An 18,682-nucleotide genomic window follows, 5' to 3' on the forward strand; every position below is an offset into this window, starting at 1 on the left:
TGGCACAATCATTGCTCACTGTAGCCTTTCACTCCTGGGCTCAAGCAATGCTTCCAACTCAGCCTCCCGAATTGCTGGGACTATAGGCACGCACCACCATGCCCAGCTAATTTTTTTGTTTTTTAAATTTTAAGTAGAGGTAGGGTCTCACTATGTTGCCCAGGCTGGTCTTGAACTCCTGGCCTCAAGCGATCCTCCCACCCCAGACTCCCAAAGTGTTAGGATTACAGGTGTGAACCATTGTGCCTCTCAGAAAGGAGGATTTTTTTAAAGCAAGAATCTAGAATTCATGTTGTCTCTATAAAAATGAATTTCTTAGCATTGTTAGCATTTGTCTTTGTTCCTTAAAAGTTACATTTCTGAAAATAACCTAAGTCTTTTTTTTTTATAAACACTGTCAGTGCCCTGTCATGCATGGATGGTAATAGGCAGGTGGATAGTACTGATGAGAGGGGACAACCCAGTTTGCTAAAGCAGCACATGGACTTGAGAAGACAACGTTAGGTGGGTGAAAGCTGTCCTTTGGCTTCTGAGATAGTGTCATAGAATCTAGAATATTGGCCCAAGCCAGAGGACACAAGTACGGGAAAAGAGCAGGTGTTGAATACTTAAATAGAAAATCCAAAGAAGTTAAATAAAACTTAAATAAAAACCCATAGAGACCTAGGCGCGGTGGCTCACACCTGTAATCTTAGCATTCTGGGAGGCTGAGGCAGGAGGATCACTTGAGCTCAGGAGTTTGAGACCAGTCTGGCCAAGAGAGACCTCATCTCTACTAAAAATAGTAAAAATTAGCTGGGTGTGGTGGTACATGCCTGTAGACCCAGCTACTCAGGAGGCTGAGGCAGGAGGATAGTTTGAGCCCAGGAGTTTCAGGTTGCAGTGAGCTGTGATGATGCCACTGCACTCTGGCCTGGGTGACAGACTGAGACTCCGTCTCAAAAAATAAATAAATAAAAGGCCATAGAAGTTGGCAAATAATGTAAGTGAATAAAGCAGGCTAGGGAGCAACTGTGGCCTGCTGGAGAGTCCTGCTCATTTTAGATTAAGCCATTTATGGCTGTATGGGAATATAGACCCAGATTTTTGTGTGTAGTCTTCTCTTGTTTAAATGTTAGCAACTAATTTTTTCCCCCAGTGCCTTACATGCCAAATTTGGTGGACAGGGAACCAGTTTGTGACTACTGTTTTTTAAAGACGATCTTTTCAGTTACATAATAATTATGATGATCTAATACTTTAATTAATTTTATACTGGTAAACTCTCTGGGAGAAAAAAGTGAAAGAAGGGCCTTCCCTATGTCTCTCATCTATAATAATTTTCTAATACATCTTTACTTACTGGCTTCTCTGTAAAAGATTGAGATTTGTTTAGGGGAACGTGAGACATGCGTTTTAAATACTTTAAGTGCCTGTAGCATTCTATTTATAGTTCTATGAAATTCAATGACCAGTTTCTATTTAGTTTGGAATTCTACTCAGATTTGTTTTTGATACATTAGTGAATAGGAGTACCCATTTTTTTTGTATGTATGGTACCTTCTCTGTTGTTTAATGTTCCTGATAATGGGCTGCTATTCCTCCTACAAGTAGAAGTAATTTTTTGTAGTTACTTACTTACGTAATTTTTCCTACTTTTTTATTGTGATCTTTTAAAAAATGTAGAAAAATGAAGAAGAGTAAAAAATGATTACTCACATAGCCACTACTTATATTCAACTGTTAAAATTTTGCCATATTTTATGGTTGAGTGATTGATTTACTTAACTATTTGAAAGTGAGTTGCAGTAAAGCATTTGCCTCCTAAAAATAAAAAATTCTGCTCATAATCGCAATGCCATCTTCTAAATTTGTGTGTGAATATGTGTATATATGTATATACACACACATTTAAATGTCGTGTTTGTTCTGAAACGGCACCTGCGTGTATCCAGGAGATGCTGATGAATAAAACAAACCAAATAAACCTCCTGTGTCTTCTGTTGATTATTTACTACAACAAAATTAAGGCTACATTGGATCTGAGTCAGAGCAGACATGATCTTTATTGCTGCAATTCCTGAACAACATCCATTCAGGTGCCTTCAGGAAGAAAAAATAAAGTTTGCTTTCACAAGGCTCTCAGAGATAAGGATACTGTCTACTAGTTGGGACGGGACTCTTGCCTAAAGGGGAGCAGATGCTGATGGGCTTAAGTCCCTCTCTTCATGGTTTGGATCTCCAGGTAAATGACAGGGCATGCACCTAAGACACAGGCCCAGAGAATTTTAGTAAGAGGTCTGGATGTTTGGTCATTAGTTAATATGAACCTATGACCTATTTTAGTAGAAGGTATTTAAACTACAAGGAAAACTGAAAACCTAACACTAAGTATCTAAACTTAAAATTTCCAGAATTTTAGTGGATTGTCTCTTTTATTTAGCAAGTTTTTGCATATGAGTGCCAGTAATGCTACTCTATTTTGCCTTCTGCTTTCTTAAAAAAGGAGTACAGGCCAAGCACTGGGAGGTCAAGGCAGACGATTGCTTGAGCCCAGGCTTCGAGGTTACAGCAAACTGATGAGGCCACTGCACTTTAGCCTGGGTGACAGAGCAAGATCCTGTCTCAGGAAAAAAAAAAGGAGTACAGAATACAAAGGTGGATTTTTGTGTCAATGTTAACTAGAACTTATTATCGGGATTTTCTCAGATTCACCTTAGAGCAGTTATAAAAAGTGTATACATTTAATTATGTTTTCACTTTTCTGTGACAGATTTCTAGTATTATGACTGTCTTCGTTTTTACTTTCGTTTAAATTTTGTTATTTTCCTCTATTGCAGATTTTTGTTCTTAGGTATACCGACTGACAATTAATGAGAAGAACTGTGACCAGCTAGGAGAATTTGCTACAAGGAATGGAATTAGCTCATAGCTTATTGCTGAATGAAGAAGCATGCAGTCAACTAGGTGACGTTCAGAAAGCAGAGTTTATTTTTGAGTGGTTGAGATACTTGGAGAAGCTCTTGCTAGCAACCAGCAGGGTGGGTAAAAATGATAAAAGCTGTTTTTTTTTTGTTTTTTAAGTTTTCTTTAATGTTAGTTCCTTTGGTTTGCTTTTCTAGTTTTGTCCAGAATAACTGAAATTAGCTTTAAAGTGCTAGACATTGGTAAGACTTAATGAAATATAGTAAAATTTTTGGCCCCCATTGACATTTTCACCATTATAAGAGCTTTGCTCCATTCAAAAAAGCAGAAAGAAACTAGCTAATATTTTTGGTATTATTTTAAAATATGTGAAACATTAACTACAACCACATTGTATTATATACTTCATTTTCGTTATCTTCTGCATCTTGTGTCCTTCCATGCTACACTATAGTGCTAAATAATATAATGGGAGTTTCACTTAAAAAAAAAGTGCGAAGACTTTAAGGGGACTATGAATTGAAGAGCCTTAGGATAAACATACTCTCTCTTAAAAGCTCATGAAATGGGTACCAAAAAAGAAAACTGATTACTCATGCCCTTCACCTATATTGAGTAGTTATTAACATTTCTCCAGGTTTGCTTGACTGATTTACTACTAAGTGGTTGAAGTGAGATTTTACTTCTAAATACTCTAGCATACATCTCCTAAAAATAAGGACATTTCTCTTACAGCACCATGTGTAATAATGACGTGGTACAAAAACACTAATCATGGAGACATTTAGAATTTAACAAAAGACAAATTTTGTCAATTGGAAAAAAAAAAAAAAACCAGCATTCCAAAACACATCCTTGTCTGAGACAACAGGAAACTGTGACTCTGGTTATCATGAAGTAAAACATTTGATAAGTTTGCTGATCTTTAAGAGAAAGAAAAATAAAAGCAACTTCTAGATTTGAAAAAAAATTTTTTAAGAAGACAAAATTTTATATACTAAATTAACAAATATTTCATTGTGGAATTTTAGGTCTGAGTGAGCACCTGAATACTATTAGCTTTGTAATGCTATTCTGTACTCCTTTTTTAGATAGTGGACAGGGAAAAGAGCATAACATTAACATTTATATGCATAAGCTTGCAAAAAGAAAATTGTACTAAATTTAGAAATAAGTCTGAATAAAATAGGTAACCATTATAAGGTCAGCTTTAGTTACACTTATAGGTTACTGCTTTATTTATGCAGATATATATGAGGGAGTTAGGCTTAATAACTAAGAATCTTTAAAGGGCAAATTTGGGCATGGTGGCATGTGCCTGTAGTTCCAGCTCCTCTGGAGGCTGAGGCAGGAGGTTTGCTTGAGCCCAGGAGTTCAAGGCTATAGTGCGCCATAATCACACCTGTGAGTAGCTCTGCACCAGCCTGGGCAACAGGGAGACTCTGTCTCTATTAAAAAACAAATTTGTTGTATCTTTTAAACAAAAGAAGATTTAAAATAAATAGAGCTCTAACCTTTGTTAACAGAGACTAAAGTATAGTCTGGTTCAGAATTGGATTTTTTTTTTTTTTTTTTTTGAGACACTAGCAGGGCAACAAACTACCTGTTAGGGTGGCATGATGACCATGCCACCAACTTATCTGTAACTTTTAGTCAAAATAATTTTGTATTTTTCTAGAGCCTTTTTGTTCTTAAGTGTATGAAATAAAAATGAAAGGATTACATATAAATTGTGTTGACTTTAAATTGTCTTTTTGTTACCTTTCTTTCTAGAGTGATGTAAGGGAGAAACAGAAGACTCTTGTTGAGCAGCTCCTGTCTTTGTTGAACAGCTCCCCAGGGCCTCCTACCCGCAAACTCCTTGCTAAGAATCTCGCCATACTTTATAGTATTGGTGACACATTCTCTGTTTATGAGACAATAGATAAATGTAATGATCTTATTCGTAGCAAAGATGATTCTCCAAGTTATCTTCCCACTAAACTGTAAGTTAAACATTAAAACAGAACAGAAAACAAAATATTGCTTCCTTGTTGTATCATTTTTATAAAGTACCCAAACTACTTGACTGTTACTATGAAACTGAATACAAATTCAGTTTTACTCATTTTTAAATCTAACTTTTTAAAAAATAACTAACTTTTCCATTGATTGAGAAGCAGTTCTTTAAAAAAAATTTTAGACCTTATGAAGTCTAGATTTGAGCTTTAAAACATTTTCCTAAAATTTTAGCAGTCAGTATTTAAGAAAAAGATATTTTAAATTCTTCATATTTTGGATTTTTTTTAGTTTATTAGTTCTTAGTAGTGAAAATTGATAATAAATATCATGTAGAAAAATACTCTTCTAAGATCCTAAAAAGAATAGCTTAATTTCTTTCTCATGGCATTTAGTTCATTTTATCACCTATTATTTTAGAAAAGGCAGTGAGCCATGTATGGTTCCACTATAGTAATTCTATAGAAATTTTTAGTTTATAACAGAATGTAATCTTCCATGAAGTGTTCAGATTTCAAACTCGATGAGAACATTATTTCTTGTTTTTACTTATCTTTTAAGTTCATCTTTGATTATCTAGTATATGAAACCAGGTTCTATTGAAATATTTTGTAGAATTTTGTTTTGTAACACATTTGAGAGAGTGGAATCTTCTTTGGTCTGAGGTTTAGGTTAACTGAAGATTGATACAGCCTTATGAAAGTCTTGTTATTGAAAATATTATCATTGCACATTCACCTAAATGTCATGCCTTAGGATTTAACCACAGAGTAGATTCTGGGAAATTTTATCCTTTCAAAGTGAAATTAAATAGTTACTTTTTTCAACAAATGATACCAGGACAACTGGATAGCCACATGCAAAAGAATGAAGTTGGACCCTTCTATCACACCGTATAAAAAAATTTTATTCAAAATGGATCATAGATCTAAATGTCACAGCTAAAACTATAAAACTCTTAGGAAAAAACATAGGAGTAAATCTTCATGACCTTGGATCGGGCAGTGGTTTCTTAGATATAACACCAAAAATACAAATGACAAAAGAAAATATAGACAAATTTTTGTCACAATGAACACAAGTTTTTTTTGTGTTTCAAAAAATACTACTGAGAAAGTGAAAAGAAAACAGAATATGGAAAAAATTTTAAATAGTCACTTTTACATATTCTAAGATTTTTTTATTCCTATTTTTTCAGCCATGACTAATTTCTAATTTAAATGTTTTTTTCAGTGCTGCTGTGGTATGCTTGGGTTCCTTGTACAAGAAATTGGGTAGAATACTGGGGAACACCTTTACTGATACAGTGGGGAATATTCTTAAAGCTATGAAGAGTGCAGAGGTAAGTAACTACAAGTTCAGCCAAAGAATAAAAAGATTGCATTTTATAGGTTTATGCTTTCTTAGACTTTACAAATGACAGGCGTATATAGATGTGTATATAAATATATTTGTACATTATTTCTAGGTGATATACAATATGTACTCTATATATCGAATCCCTGTTGGAAAAGTAATAATCTAAGACAATTGTGTACTCATGTAAATCCAAATGGGCAAAAACTAAGGTATTCCGCTGGCCGACCCATCCCTGCTCCTTCCTCTCACTCCACCTTTTCCATTTGATACTACTTACTAGTGCCAGAGCAATTACTTGTCACTACATAGTTACTAACTACTATATACCTGATGGATGGATTGCTTACTGTATAAACATCAGAAGAGAGTAAGGAATATAATTGGGGGGAAGGAGTGTGGAGGATAGAAGTGTGATCAGGATGATCTTTTAATTGCCAGGGGAATATATTTTCAACCTTATCCTCCTTGTTGATATGTTTGCATCATTTACTACTGTGGAACACACTTTGTTTTTGAGACTCTCTCTTCATTTGACTTCCAAGATATGGTAATTTCTTGCCAAAAAGCATTTCTATGTTTGTATATCAAAAGTTTTCAATCTGTGGTCCTTAATATGTATGGATAACTTAGTACCTTTAAATATAAAAATAATACATTAGTTACTCATCTTATCTTAGAAAAATAGTCTAGAAAATAGTTCTGAAATAATTTATAGAAATGCTCAATGGTCATATGCACATTTTTAAAAATTAACAAGACAAAACATGAGAAAATTCAAATATGAAATGGGATATCGCTGATTCAAGAACTTTTTAGAAGTGAAGTCTGTAACATAAAACTGGTGAGGGACTCTGCTTAGCAGACTCCTCAGCAGTACTTTCCTAAAAGATTGAAGAAGATCATTCAGGAGAAGAGATTTTTTTTTTTTTTTGAGACAGAGTCTCACTTTGTTGCCCAGGCTAGAGTGAGTGCCGTGGCATCAGCCTAGCTCACAGCAACCTCAAACTCCTGGGCTTAAGGGATCCTACTGCCTCAGCCTCCCAAGTAGCTGGGACTACAGGCATGTGCCACCATGCCCGGGTAATTTTTTTCTATATTTATTTTTAGTTGTCCAGATAATTTCTTTTTATTTTTAGTAGAGACGGAGTCTCGCTCTTGCTCAGGCTGGTCTCGAACTCCTGGCCTTGGGCTATCCTCCTGCCTTGGCCTCCCAGAGTGCTAGGATTACACGCGTGAGCCACTGCATCCGGCCAAGAAGTGTATCTTAATCATCAAGCTAAAGACATAGCAAGAAAAATATGACATTATCACTTGAAGGTTGTCCCAGTCTACTGTTCAGCATCTCATCACACACCCTTAAATTAATTCCAACAGAAAGTCTAAGAAATTCATAGGTCAACCTTCAAAGCACATCAGGCAAAGTGCTAATATGCTGGACAATTAGAACAATGGCAGCAGAACATCTTATTTTAAACTTTTGAGATAATAAAACAATATAGAAGTGGGAATGTTTGTAAAACTTTTTTTCTTGTTTTGGTAATAAGATCATTAATACTTTATAAACTTTGTGCTTGTGGCACACTGTAAGGTTTAAGGAATAAAATAAGAGAGCTCCATGTTACACTTGAAATAGGAAACGCTGGCCAGGCGCGGTGGCTCACGCCTGTAATCCTAGTACTCTGGGAGGCCAAGGCGGGTGGATCACTCGAGGTCAGGAGTTCGAGACCAGTCTGAGCAAGAGCGAGACCCCGTGTCTACTAAAAATAGAAAGAAATTATCTGGCCAACTAAAAATATATATAGAAAAAATTAGCCGGGCATGGTGGCGTATGCCTGTGGTCCCAGCTATTCGGGAGGCTGAGGCAGTAGGATCGCTTAAGCCCAGGAGTTTGAGGTTGCTGTGAGCTAGGCTGATGCCACGGCGCTCACTCTAGCTGGGCAACAGAGTGAGACTCTGTCTCAAAAAAAAAAAAAAAGAAACGCTGCATTACTTTTATGGGCACAAAGTTCCTTAAGTGTCAAGAAAGTTTAGTCAACCCTTAATATTTATTAGAACTTCTTCAAGTAGTAGAAACAAGCAGCACCCTACAAATGGCTTTTACTACTTAGTTCTTAGGATAAACATGGTTATACTGTGAACAGCCACGTGGGTATCATAAAGATGGCAATTGGACATCATTACTTGGTGAAATTTCTTGCCTTCATGATTTCTTGTCTTTTTTTCAGTAAACAAAAAAATTGCTAAAAAGTTTGAATCTTCTAACTATACAGCTCATTACCTGGTAAAAAGTGGAGCATCCCATCAGTAGTTAATACAGTCATCGGCAGCCATCTTTCCACCCCTTCTAATGCACGATCCAAAGCAAATATGTGCAAATCAAAGAGGCAAAATTTTCAAGTCATCTTATTTCATAGAACTATGGTAGTCCCAACGAAATGTCTTTTGATATGAAACTTTCAGTTGCTTCTGATGGAGATGACTACTGGCATCCCACCACCCCACCTCAGCCAACTCAGGGTATATGGGCAGCAGCTAGCGCAAGCAGAACACGAAGAAAGCGAGTGCTGCCATGTGTGAAATGTGTGAGCCAGATACTCTAGTTGTGCAGTGCCCAGGTGTTGAGCGTGCTGTTGAGGTGCACACACAGCCGCAGGGAGGGACACGGGCCACCTTGAATGTGGGTGTGCCAGGTGCCAGGCCTGGTGGCAGCGTGAACAGACAACTAGGCTCTGATGCGGGCCCCCTCCAGGGCAGTAGCTGAAAGTTGTGTTGAAATGTAATATATACAAATAATGCTTTTCAAATAGTAAATACTTTCTCTTTTATTCTTTTATTTTTATTTATTTATTTGAGACAAGAGTCTTGCTCTGCCACCTGGGTTAGAGTGCAATGGCATCATCATAGCTCACTGCAACCTCAAACTCTTAGGCTCAAGTGATCCTCCTGCCTCATCCTCCCCAGGAGCTGGGAGTATAGGTACACGTGCCACCACACTCAGCTAATTTTTTTCTATTTTTGGTAGAGACGTGGTCTTGCTTTTGCTTAGACTGGTCTGGAACTCCTGGCCTCAAACAGTCCTCCTGCCTCAGCCTCCAAGAGTGCTAGAATTACAGGAGTGAGCCACTGACCCTGGCCTCAAACAATAAATACTTTTTTTTTTTTTTTGAGACAGAGTCTCGCTTTGTTGCCCGGACTAGAGTGCCGTGGCGTCAAGCTCACAGCAACCTCAAACTCCTGGGCTTAAGCAACCCTTCTGCCACAGCCTCCCGAGTAGCTGGGACTACAGGCATGCGCCACCATGCCCAGCTAATTTTTTTTCTATATATATAATTTTAGCTGTCCAGATCATTTCTTTCTATTTTTAGTAGAGACAGGGTCTTGCTCTTGCTCAGGCTGGTGTTGAACTCCTGACCTCGAGCAATCCTCCCTCCTCGGCCTCCCAGAGTGCTAGGATTACAGGCATGAGCCAGTGTGCCCGGCCAAATAATAAATACTTTATGAAATAGTAACTGTTAATGTTTCTTGATGTTAGAATGGGTTTACTATACACAAAAATCTGGGTATTTCTCTAATATGTGAGATAAATATCAATGCTTAATGCTGTTCTTCACTATGGAATTATTTTTCCTATTTAGTCTTTAAATTTTTGTTTTTTTTATTTTTGTTAGTCTCAAGGCCGCTATGAGATTATGCTGAGTCTACAAAATATATTGAATGGACTAGGAGCTGCCGCTACACCTTGCCACAGGGATGTTTATAAAGCTGCTAGATCCTGCTTGACAGATAGATCCATGGCTGTTCGTTGTGCTGCTGCAAAGGTAAAATGATCTAATAAGCAGACTTTCTAAAAATTAATATCAGGAAAATTAATTAGATTGTCTCTGTAAAACTGTTAGTAACAGCTACATGATTTCAGAGCTACAATCTTGGTAAATCAGCTAGAACTGACTGTCTCATTTTAACATGTGAGAAAACTGCGGCTGAGAGTTATATGAATTTCCCAAGGTTCAAGTAGTTGGCAACACATCGTCAGAGGGTAGGAAATTCAATTCCAGACTCTTAAGCATTCATTCCACTCTACCATGCTCCCTTTCCGTAATTATGTAAACTAAAATTTATATGTAAGGTTCGTGTTGTTTCAAAGTGATTTTCTTTTCTCTCTCTCTCTTTTTTTTTTTTTTTTGAGACAGAATCTTGGTCTGTTGCCCTGGCTAGAATGCAGTGGCATCATCATAGCTAACTGCAACCTCAAACTCCACGCTCAAGCAATCCTCCTGCCTTAGCTTCCCAAGTAGCTGGGACTACAGGCATGTGCCACCACACCCAGCTAATTATTTCTGTTTTTGGTAGAGACATGATCTTGCTTTGCTCAGGCAGGTCTTGAACTCCTAAGCTCTAGCAGTCCTCTGCCTTGGCCTCCCAGAGTGCTAGGATTACAGGTGTGAGCCTCTTTGGCCTCAAATGATTCTTTTTGTTTTGTTTTTAATCATACCTTGTTAACATAGTTGGCTAGGCAGTACAGTAACACTTTTTTTTTTTGAGATGGAGTCTCATTCTCTTGCCTGGGCTAGAATGCCCTGGTGTCAGCCTAGCTCACAGCAACCTCAAACTCCTGGGCTCAAGCAATCCTCCTGCCTCAGCCTCCCGAGTAGCTGGGACTACAGGCATGCGCCACCATGCCCGGCTAATTTTTACATATATTTTTTTAGTTGTCCATATAATTTCTTTCTATTTTTTAGTAGAGACAGGGTCTCGCTCCTGCTCAGGCTGGTCTCGAACTCCTGAGCTCAAACGATACACCTGCCTCGGCCTCCCTGAGTGCTAGGATTACAGGCGTGAGCCACCACGCCCGGCCAAGTAACACTTTTTAATGTTGGAATTATTCTCCTGGTTGCTTATAGCCAACAGATTGATTCTAAAGGCATTTTTCATAGTCCACTGAATTAGAAATGGGCCTTCCCATCCTTTGTAGTTACATTGCTTTATATAGTATAATGTTTATGACTTTTAATGAGTATTTGTTGTTCCTACAATCATTATATAGAGACTCTGGATTTATGTATTATTTTATTAGACCCTGATAGTTTCTGCAACTTATTATATATAGATCTGAACCTGACATTTATATTTTGTTTTTCTTTAATTTCTGTTTGTCCAATTGAATAGTGTCTCCTTGAACTTCAGAACGAGGCCATCTTTATGTGGAGCACAGACCTGGACAGTGTAGCCACATTATGTTTTAAGTCCTTTGAAGGTTCCAGTTATGATGTGCGGATTTCAGTTTCAAAGCTACTGGGCACAATATTGGCTAAAGCTCTAATTTCTAAACATCCAGGAACAGGTAAATATATGTGATTATTTTCAGAATATCTTTTGTAATTTTTCCCAGTTGATTTAAACAAATATATGTAGCATTACATCTACCCATCATTACTTTTGAAAAGAAGCAGAATACAAATCAATTTTAGTTCATAAACATTGGTCTAGGCCCTAAGATTTCATTCTCAAAAAATTTCGGGAAAAAAATAGAAGAACTCTTGAAGTATAATATGCTTTGTTCAGTCGTCTGCCTTTACATTATGAGTTTTATTTTTTTTTAATAAATTGTAAAGGGTTAAGAGATACGATCTAAATCTTGAATTATTTTCATTTTACTAGCATACATCTGATTACATACATTGGGCTTGCCATTTTCTAGATTGCTACAAGGGAGGAAATGATGTATATTTGAAATTTACTCTATTTGGGCAGTTTTCTTGACCTCAGGTAATCCTCCCGCCTCGGCCTCCCAGAGTGCTAGGATTACAGACATGAGCCACCATGCCTGGCCCAGCTAATTTTTCTTATTTTTTTAGAGAAGAAGGTCTCCTGCCTCAGCCTCCCAAGTCTCAAGCTGTAATCTCAGGTACTGCACCAGGTACTGGGAGCTTTTAAGAAATGTAGAAACCCAGTCCCCACCCAACTTACTAAATTAAAGTTTCATTTTAATAAGATCCCTAGGCAGTTCATATACACATTGAATTTTGGGAAGCCTTGCTCTAGAAATTGTTTATTGTTAATGTAAGGGAGGATTTTAGTTTTTTCTAAAGCAGTGTTTCTTAACCAGAGGCGGTAGAAGATGGACTACAACAAATCAGAATCACCTGGGAAACCTTAACAAACTATACAACCTGCTCATTCTCTAGTTGAGACCTATAAGTTTAAAATTTATAAGAAATTTTTATTTTTACTATTAATCTTCTAATCTTATAACTGACTAAGACTTTATTTATCATGGGGGTGTGGAGGGATGGAGGGAAGAAACAACAGAAAATCTCAAACCAGAAAAAAAGAGTTGTTTAAGGCATTTAAAATGTTAAATCTTAAACTACCTATAAAATTGAAATGAGAAGACATGTTTAATCAAACCCACTTGAAAATGTGAATTGCTCATTTCTGTAAATGTATCATTAGTACTAGCACACAGTTGGAGTAAAAACAAACAAAATGTAGACTTGCATAATAAATGTGAATAATATTTAAATCTTTACCCTCCTATAATAGCAATAAACTAATTCCAATATTTTTGTAATCAGACCTTAGTCTAAGTGAAAGAATCAGCTTCTCCCACACTAAAAAACTTTGACCTAATCTTTTGTTATGAATTCTTTCACCTTGCATCTGTAAGTTCTATCATGTGTTATAACAGAGTTATTTCTATACAATTAAAAAATGTTCTAGATATCACAATAGAATTTTTTAAAGTAGATGAGTGACAATTAGCAACATAGTGCTTATAATTTGGAAAGCGAACACAGAGGTTGTTTGAGCAACTCTAACACAATATGCAAAAATTATAAGGTATAGAACTGGAATCATTTTCCTAGTAAAACTAACAGGCTTCAAGTAGATGGTATATCATACCAAGGCACTTGAGTAGGGAATGAGTATGGACATTTTCCTAACATTGGGATATAAGTTGCCAGGGACTTTTGTAATCTTTTAAAATGTCTTCCTGACCATGAACATCAAGTAGTTCTTTAAGGGTGACTGGTAGTCATGCTATATTTACCCTAGTCCATTTGCTCTCCCACTTTCGTAATTCACTATGTTATACCTTCTTCTAGCCTCAAGACTTCTTCCATCTTACTTTTATTTGATGGTCTGTCTTCTATAGGCTCCCCTACCACCTCTGCCCCCCTGTAGCCATCTATACCTGTATACTCTGACTCTCTCACTGTTACTAAAGATGAATTATCCCGTTTTCTCACCTGTGCAAAGACGCTGCTGTAAGAAGACTCCATTCTCTCTTCTGCATCTATTTTTGCCTCTGTATTGGATTGTTTTTTACAAAAGCATGCTTTTGTTTCTCTCATCTTTAAAAAAACAAAGAAACAAAAAACCTTCCTGTACCTCTACTTCCCCAGTCAGCAAGAGCCCCATTTTTCCTCTTCCCTTTGTAGCAAAGTTCCTTGGAAGAGTTCTCAATACTCACTGTCCTTATTTTCTCTACTCTCATCTCTTTCAAACTCACTTCAAATAGGATTTTCCCCCAATCACTCTACCAAAACTGTTCTTGTTAAGTTCACCAATGAACTCTGTATTCATTCATTCATTCAACAAAAATTTTTTAATTTTATAATACAGTATTGTTGACTGTAGGTACAATGTGGTACAGAATATCTCTAGAACTTATTCATCTTGCTTAACTTAAACTTTATGCATGTTGCCTAGTAAGTTCCTATTTCCTTCTCTTCTCAGCCCCTGGCAACCACCATTCTACTCTTTGATTCCATGAATTTGACTAATTTAGATACTTCATGTAAGTGGAATCATGGAGTATTTGTCTTCCTGTGACTTATTTCACTTAGCATAATGTCCCAAGGTTCATCCATGTTGTTGTATATCGCAGAATTTCCTTCTATTTTTTAAGGCTTAATAGTGTTACATTTTATGTGTATATACCACATTTTCTTTATCCATTCATCTGTTGATGGACATCTAAGATGTTTCCACATCTTGGCTATTGTGAATAGTGCTGTAGTAAATGTAGGAGTGGTAATATCTTTTTGAAATCCTGATTTCAGTTCTTCTGGGTAAATACCCAGAAGTAGGCTTGCTAGATCATATGGTAGTTCTATTTTTAATTATTTGAGGAACTTCCATACTGTTTTCCATAGCGACTGTACCATTTTGCATTCCCACCAACACTGTGCAAGGGTTCCAGTTTCTCCACATCCTTGTCAACATTTGTCTTTTGTTTTTGGATGATAGCCATTCTAACAGGTGTGGTTTTAATTTGCATTTCCCTGACGATTAGTGGTATTGAACATTTTTTCATATACCTATTGGCCATTTGAATGTCTTCTTCTCATTCAACAAGTATTTATTAGTGCTTATACAGAGCCAGGACCTGTTCTGAGCATGTGGTATATGTTATTGAACAAAGCAAATGAACACCCTTGTCCATGTGGCCCTTATGTTCTTATATTTAGCCTTGGTAAAGCCAGCCGGCAGTTTTCCGCCATTTTATTTGACCTTTCAGCAAGAGTTAGCTCATTTGATTCTCCTCTATATCCTTTTTTCTCTTGCCTTTTAGGACCCCATGCTTACCTGGCTTTTCTTCCCCCTACTAGAAATCCCTGTTCAGTTCTTTGATGGTTCCTTGTCTTCTCGTAGAGAAGACTCATAGCCTGTAATTGGTCTTCTGCTCTTTTCTATGTATTCTCTCTTATGATCTTATCTGATCTCATGGCTGAAATGTCATCTCTGTATCAGTGATTCCTGAATTTATATATTTAGCCCAGTCTTCTTTCCTTGACACTAGACTCATATCCAGCTGCCTGTTTTTTATTTGGATGTCTGTTTAACGTTTCAAATTATCTTGTCTTAAAGTGAATGCTTCATCTTCCCTCCCCCACATATACACATACCAGCTCTACTTTCATATTGGGTCATATAAACTGATGACAACTTTATCCCTACAAGTGTTCAACCCAAAATTCATGAAGTCACCCTTGACGACTCTTTCTCTCACACTGAACATCTATTCTACTTGACTATCTTAAAACATATCTAGAATCAAAACTCCTTGGAGAAATGGCTAATTCTGGGATTGGGGCAGGGGAAATCTAAGATGATTCTAGAACATCTTGTGCCAAAAAGGAAGGAGCTTCCACTAACCAGCTTTCTGAGGAGACTTCTACTGGTCAAACCTAGAAGAGTATTAGAATCAAAATGAATGACAGAAATGGATTATAATCTGTTAAAAAAGGAATTTATGAGTATATACTGAATATAAATCAATAAAGAAGGAGAAGGGAAAGCTCTTTTTTTATAGTAGAATGCCAACTAATAACTATAGAAGGAATGGTTGTTAGAAATGACCTTTTTCATAATTATTATATAGTAATTTTTGCAGGTAAGGATCCTCAGTGGATTCTTAGATGAAAGTTTGATGGGTTATGCAGTGGCCCCCAACTTTTTTGGCACCAGGGACCAGTTTCATAGAAGACAGTTTTTCCACGGACTGCGGATGGGGGGTGGGGCTGCAGGTTGGGATGCGGAGCTCAGGAGGATGATGCGTGGCCGTTTCCTAATAGGCCACAGACCAGTACAGGGCCATGGCATGGGGATTGGGGATCACAGGGTTATAGGATATTTATGCCATCTTAAAATGTTGCCACACAGGTTGCACAGTAATTACAGATGATAATTTTACAGTGGACAAATCTGGCAGGCTCACCTTACTCAAATGTTTAAAGCTAATATCACCAGTGAAGGGACAGACTACCATGCCTGACAGTGCTTTTTAATGTTATGCATTGAGGAGGTTATGGCATTACTTACATAGTTCTCTGCCAAAAACTCAGAAAATACCAAACTCAAATTGAGGGCCATTCTGTAAAACAACTGGGCATAATTGTATTTTTCAGAAGTGAAAAAGTGGTGAGGAAAATATAATGAGTCTAGGTAGAAGATACAACCACATGTCACTAAACTATAGGGGTATGTTCTCAGAAATGCATTCTTAGATTTTGTCATTGTGTGAACATAGAGTGTACTTACACAAACCTAGATGGTATAGCCTACTACACACCTAAGCTATGTGGGATAGCCTATTGCTCCTAGGCTACAAACCTGTACAGCATGTTACCGTAACTGTACTGAATAGTGTAGGCAATTGTAGCACAATGGTAATGTTTGTGTATATAAACATATCTAAATATAGAAAAGGTACAGTAAAAATACAGTATAAAAGATAAAAAAATGGGCCGGGCGCAGTGGCTCACGCCTGTAATCCTAGCCCTCTAGGAAGCCGAGGCAGGAGGATTGCTTGAGCTCAGGAGTTCAAGACAGTCTGAGCAAGAGTGAGACCCCGCCTCTACTATAAATAGAAAGAAATTAGCCAAACAACTGAAAATAGAAAAAATTAGCTGGGTATGGTGGCGCATGCCTGTAGTCCCAGCTATTCGGGAGGCTGAGGCAGGAGGATCCCTTGAGCCCAGGAGTTTGAGGTTGCTGTGAGCTAAGCTGATGCCACAGCACTCTAGCCCAGGCAACAGAGTGAGACTCTGTCTCAAAAAAAATAAATAAATAAATGAAAAAAAAAAGGGTAAAAAATTGTACAGCTGTGTAGGACACTTACTGTGAGTGGAGCTTGCAGGACTAGAAATTGCTCTGGGTGAGTCAATGAGTGAGTAGTAAGTGGTGAGTGAATGTGAAGGCTTAGGTCATTACTGTACACTAGTTTAGACTTTATGAACACTGTATACTTAGGGTACCCTAAATTTATTTTAAAAATAGTTTTCTTCAGTAATATATTAACCTTAGCTTACTATAACTATTTTACTTTATAAACTTTTAAATTTTTTAACTTGTTGACTCTTGTAACTCTTTTTTTTTTTTTTTTTTTTAATTTTTAGGTAAAAACTAAGACACAAACACATTAGCTTAGGCCTACCTGGGTCAGGACCATCAACTTCACTGTCTTCCACCTCCCCATCTTGTCCTGCTAGAAAGTCTTCAGGGGCAATAACACACATGGAGCTGTCATCTGTGATAACAATGCCTTCTCCTGGAATACCTCCTCAAGAACCTTCCTGAGGCTGTTTTACAGTTAACTTTTTATAAGAAGAAGGAGTACACTATAAAATAACAATAAAATGTATAGTATAGTAAATACATAAGCCAGTAACATAGTCATTTATTATCAAGTATTATGTACTGTACATAATTGTATGTGCTATCCTTTTATATGACTAGCAGCATGGTAGGTTTGTGTACACCAACATCATCACAAACACATGAGTAATGATTAAGTTTCAACATCACAGGACAATAGGAATTTTTTAGCTCCATTATATATATGGGACCACCATTGTATATGTGGTCTGGTCTTTGAATGAAAAGTCATTATGCAGCACATGACTGTATATGGGAGTTTATTGTACTATTCTTATAGTTTTTTGTAATTTTGAGTTTTTCTAATAAAAAGTTTTTAAATGGCCAGGTGAGGTCGCTCATGCTTATAATCCTCACTTTGGGAGGCTGAGGTGAAAAGATCTCTTGAGACCAGGAGTTTGAGACCAGCTTGGGCAACATAGCGAGACCCTGTCTCTACACAAAAGATTTTAAAAATTAGGTGTGGTGTTGCATACCTTTAGTCCCAGTTACTTGGGAGGCTGAGGTGAGAGGATCACTTGAGGCCAGGAGTTTGAGGCTGCAGTGAGCTATGATTGTGCCACTGCACTCCAACCTGGGTGACAAAATAGGACCCTGTCTCTAAAAAATAAATATATATATGTATATCCAGACTCTGTCCACCCTACTTCTCTGCAGCTACCTTGATCCAAGTCACCATCATATCTTGCTTGAATTAATAAATCACTCCTAATGAGTTTCCTTCCACCTTTGCCCCCTCTACAGTCTACTCTCAACACACCAGCAACATGACGGATTATATCCCTCCCCTGCTCAGGGTCTTCCACTGGTACCTCATTTCAGTCACATCATTATTATAATGATCTACAGGGTCCTATGTCTTCTACCATCTCCCCATCCTTACGCTCTGACCTGTCTCCTGCAGACCCCTCCACTGCTCAGCTTGAACTCACCTGGGTATCATATTGAGGCCTTTTTGCCATAGCTGTTTCCTCTGCCTGGAACACTTTTTCTCCAGATATCCTCATGCCTTTTTCCTTCACTACACACAAACTCTGTTCAAATGTCACCATTTCAGTGAATGCTACCCCAGTAACCCTATTTAAAATCACAGCACTTTCCCCTACCCTCGGTATTCCTGACTCCATTTACTCTATTTTCTGCATGGTTTTAAATCAGTGTTTAAAGTACTATATATGTACTTAGTAATTTATTATGTTTATTGTTGTCGGTTCTTCCTAGAATTTATTATCCACAAGGGCATAGATTTTGTACTATT

The 18,682-nt window shown here is 37.3% G+C and overlaps 1 protein-coding gene across 7 annotated transcripts in view; it reads left to right on the forward strand.

The window, feature by feature from the left end:
* HEATR5A (HEAT repeat containing 5A) overlaps window positions 1-18,682 on the forward strand; it is a 109,064-nt gene that overhangs the window by 12,237 nt on the left and 78,145 nt on the right. For 6 of the 7 annotated variants that reach the window (XM_045569115.1, XM_045569137.1, XM_045569148.1 and 3 more), the window contains exons 2-6: window positions 2,820-3,020; window positions 4,678-4,889; window positions 6,136-6,244; window positions 9,930-10,079; window positions 11,428-11,602. In XM_045569115.1, coding sequence (XP_045425071.1) covers window positions 2,895-3,020; window positions 4,678-4,889; window positions 6,136-6,244; window positions 9,930-10,079; window positions 11,428-11,602 — 772 coding nt within the window. In that variant the 5' untranslated portion in view covers window positions 2,820-2,894. Of the gene's footprint in view, window positions 1-2,819; window positions 3,021-4,677; window positions 4,890-6,135; window positions 6,245-8,405; window positions 8,779-9,929; window positions 10,080-11,427; window positions 11,603-18,682 lie in introns of those variants that run through there. The other variant, XM_045569172.1, reaches the window with a different exon arrangement.

This window comes from Lemur catta, chromosome 1 (genome assembly GCF_020740605.2).
Source record: "Lemur catta isolate mLemCat1 chromosome 1, mLemCat1.pri, whole genome shotgun sequence".
NCBI classification, from domain to species: domain Eukaryota; kingdom Metazoa; phylum Chordata; class Mammalia; order Primates; family Lemuridae; genus Lemur; species Lemur catta.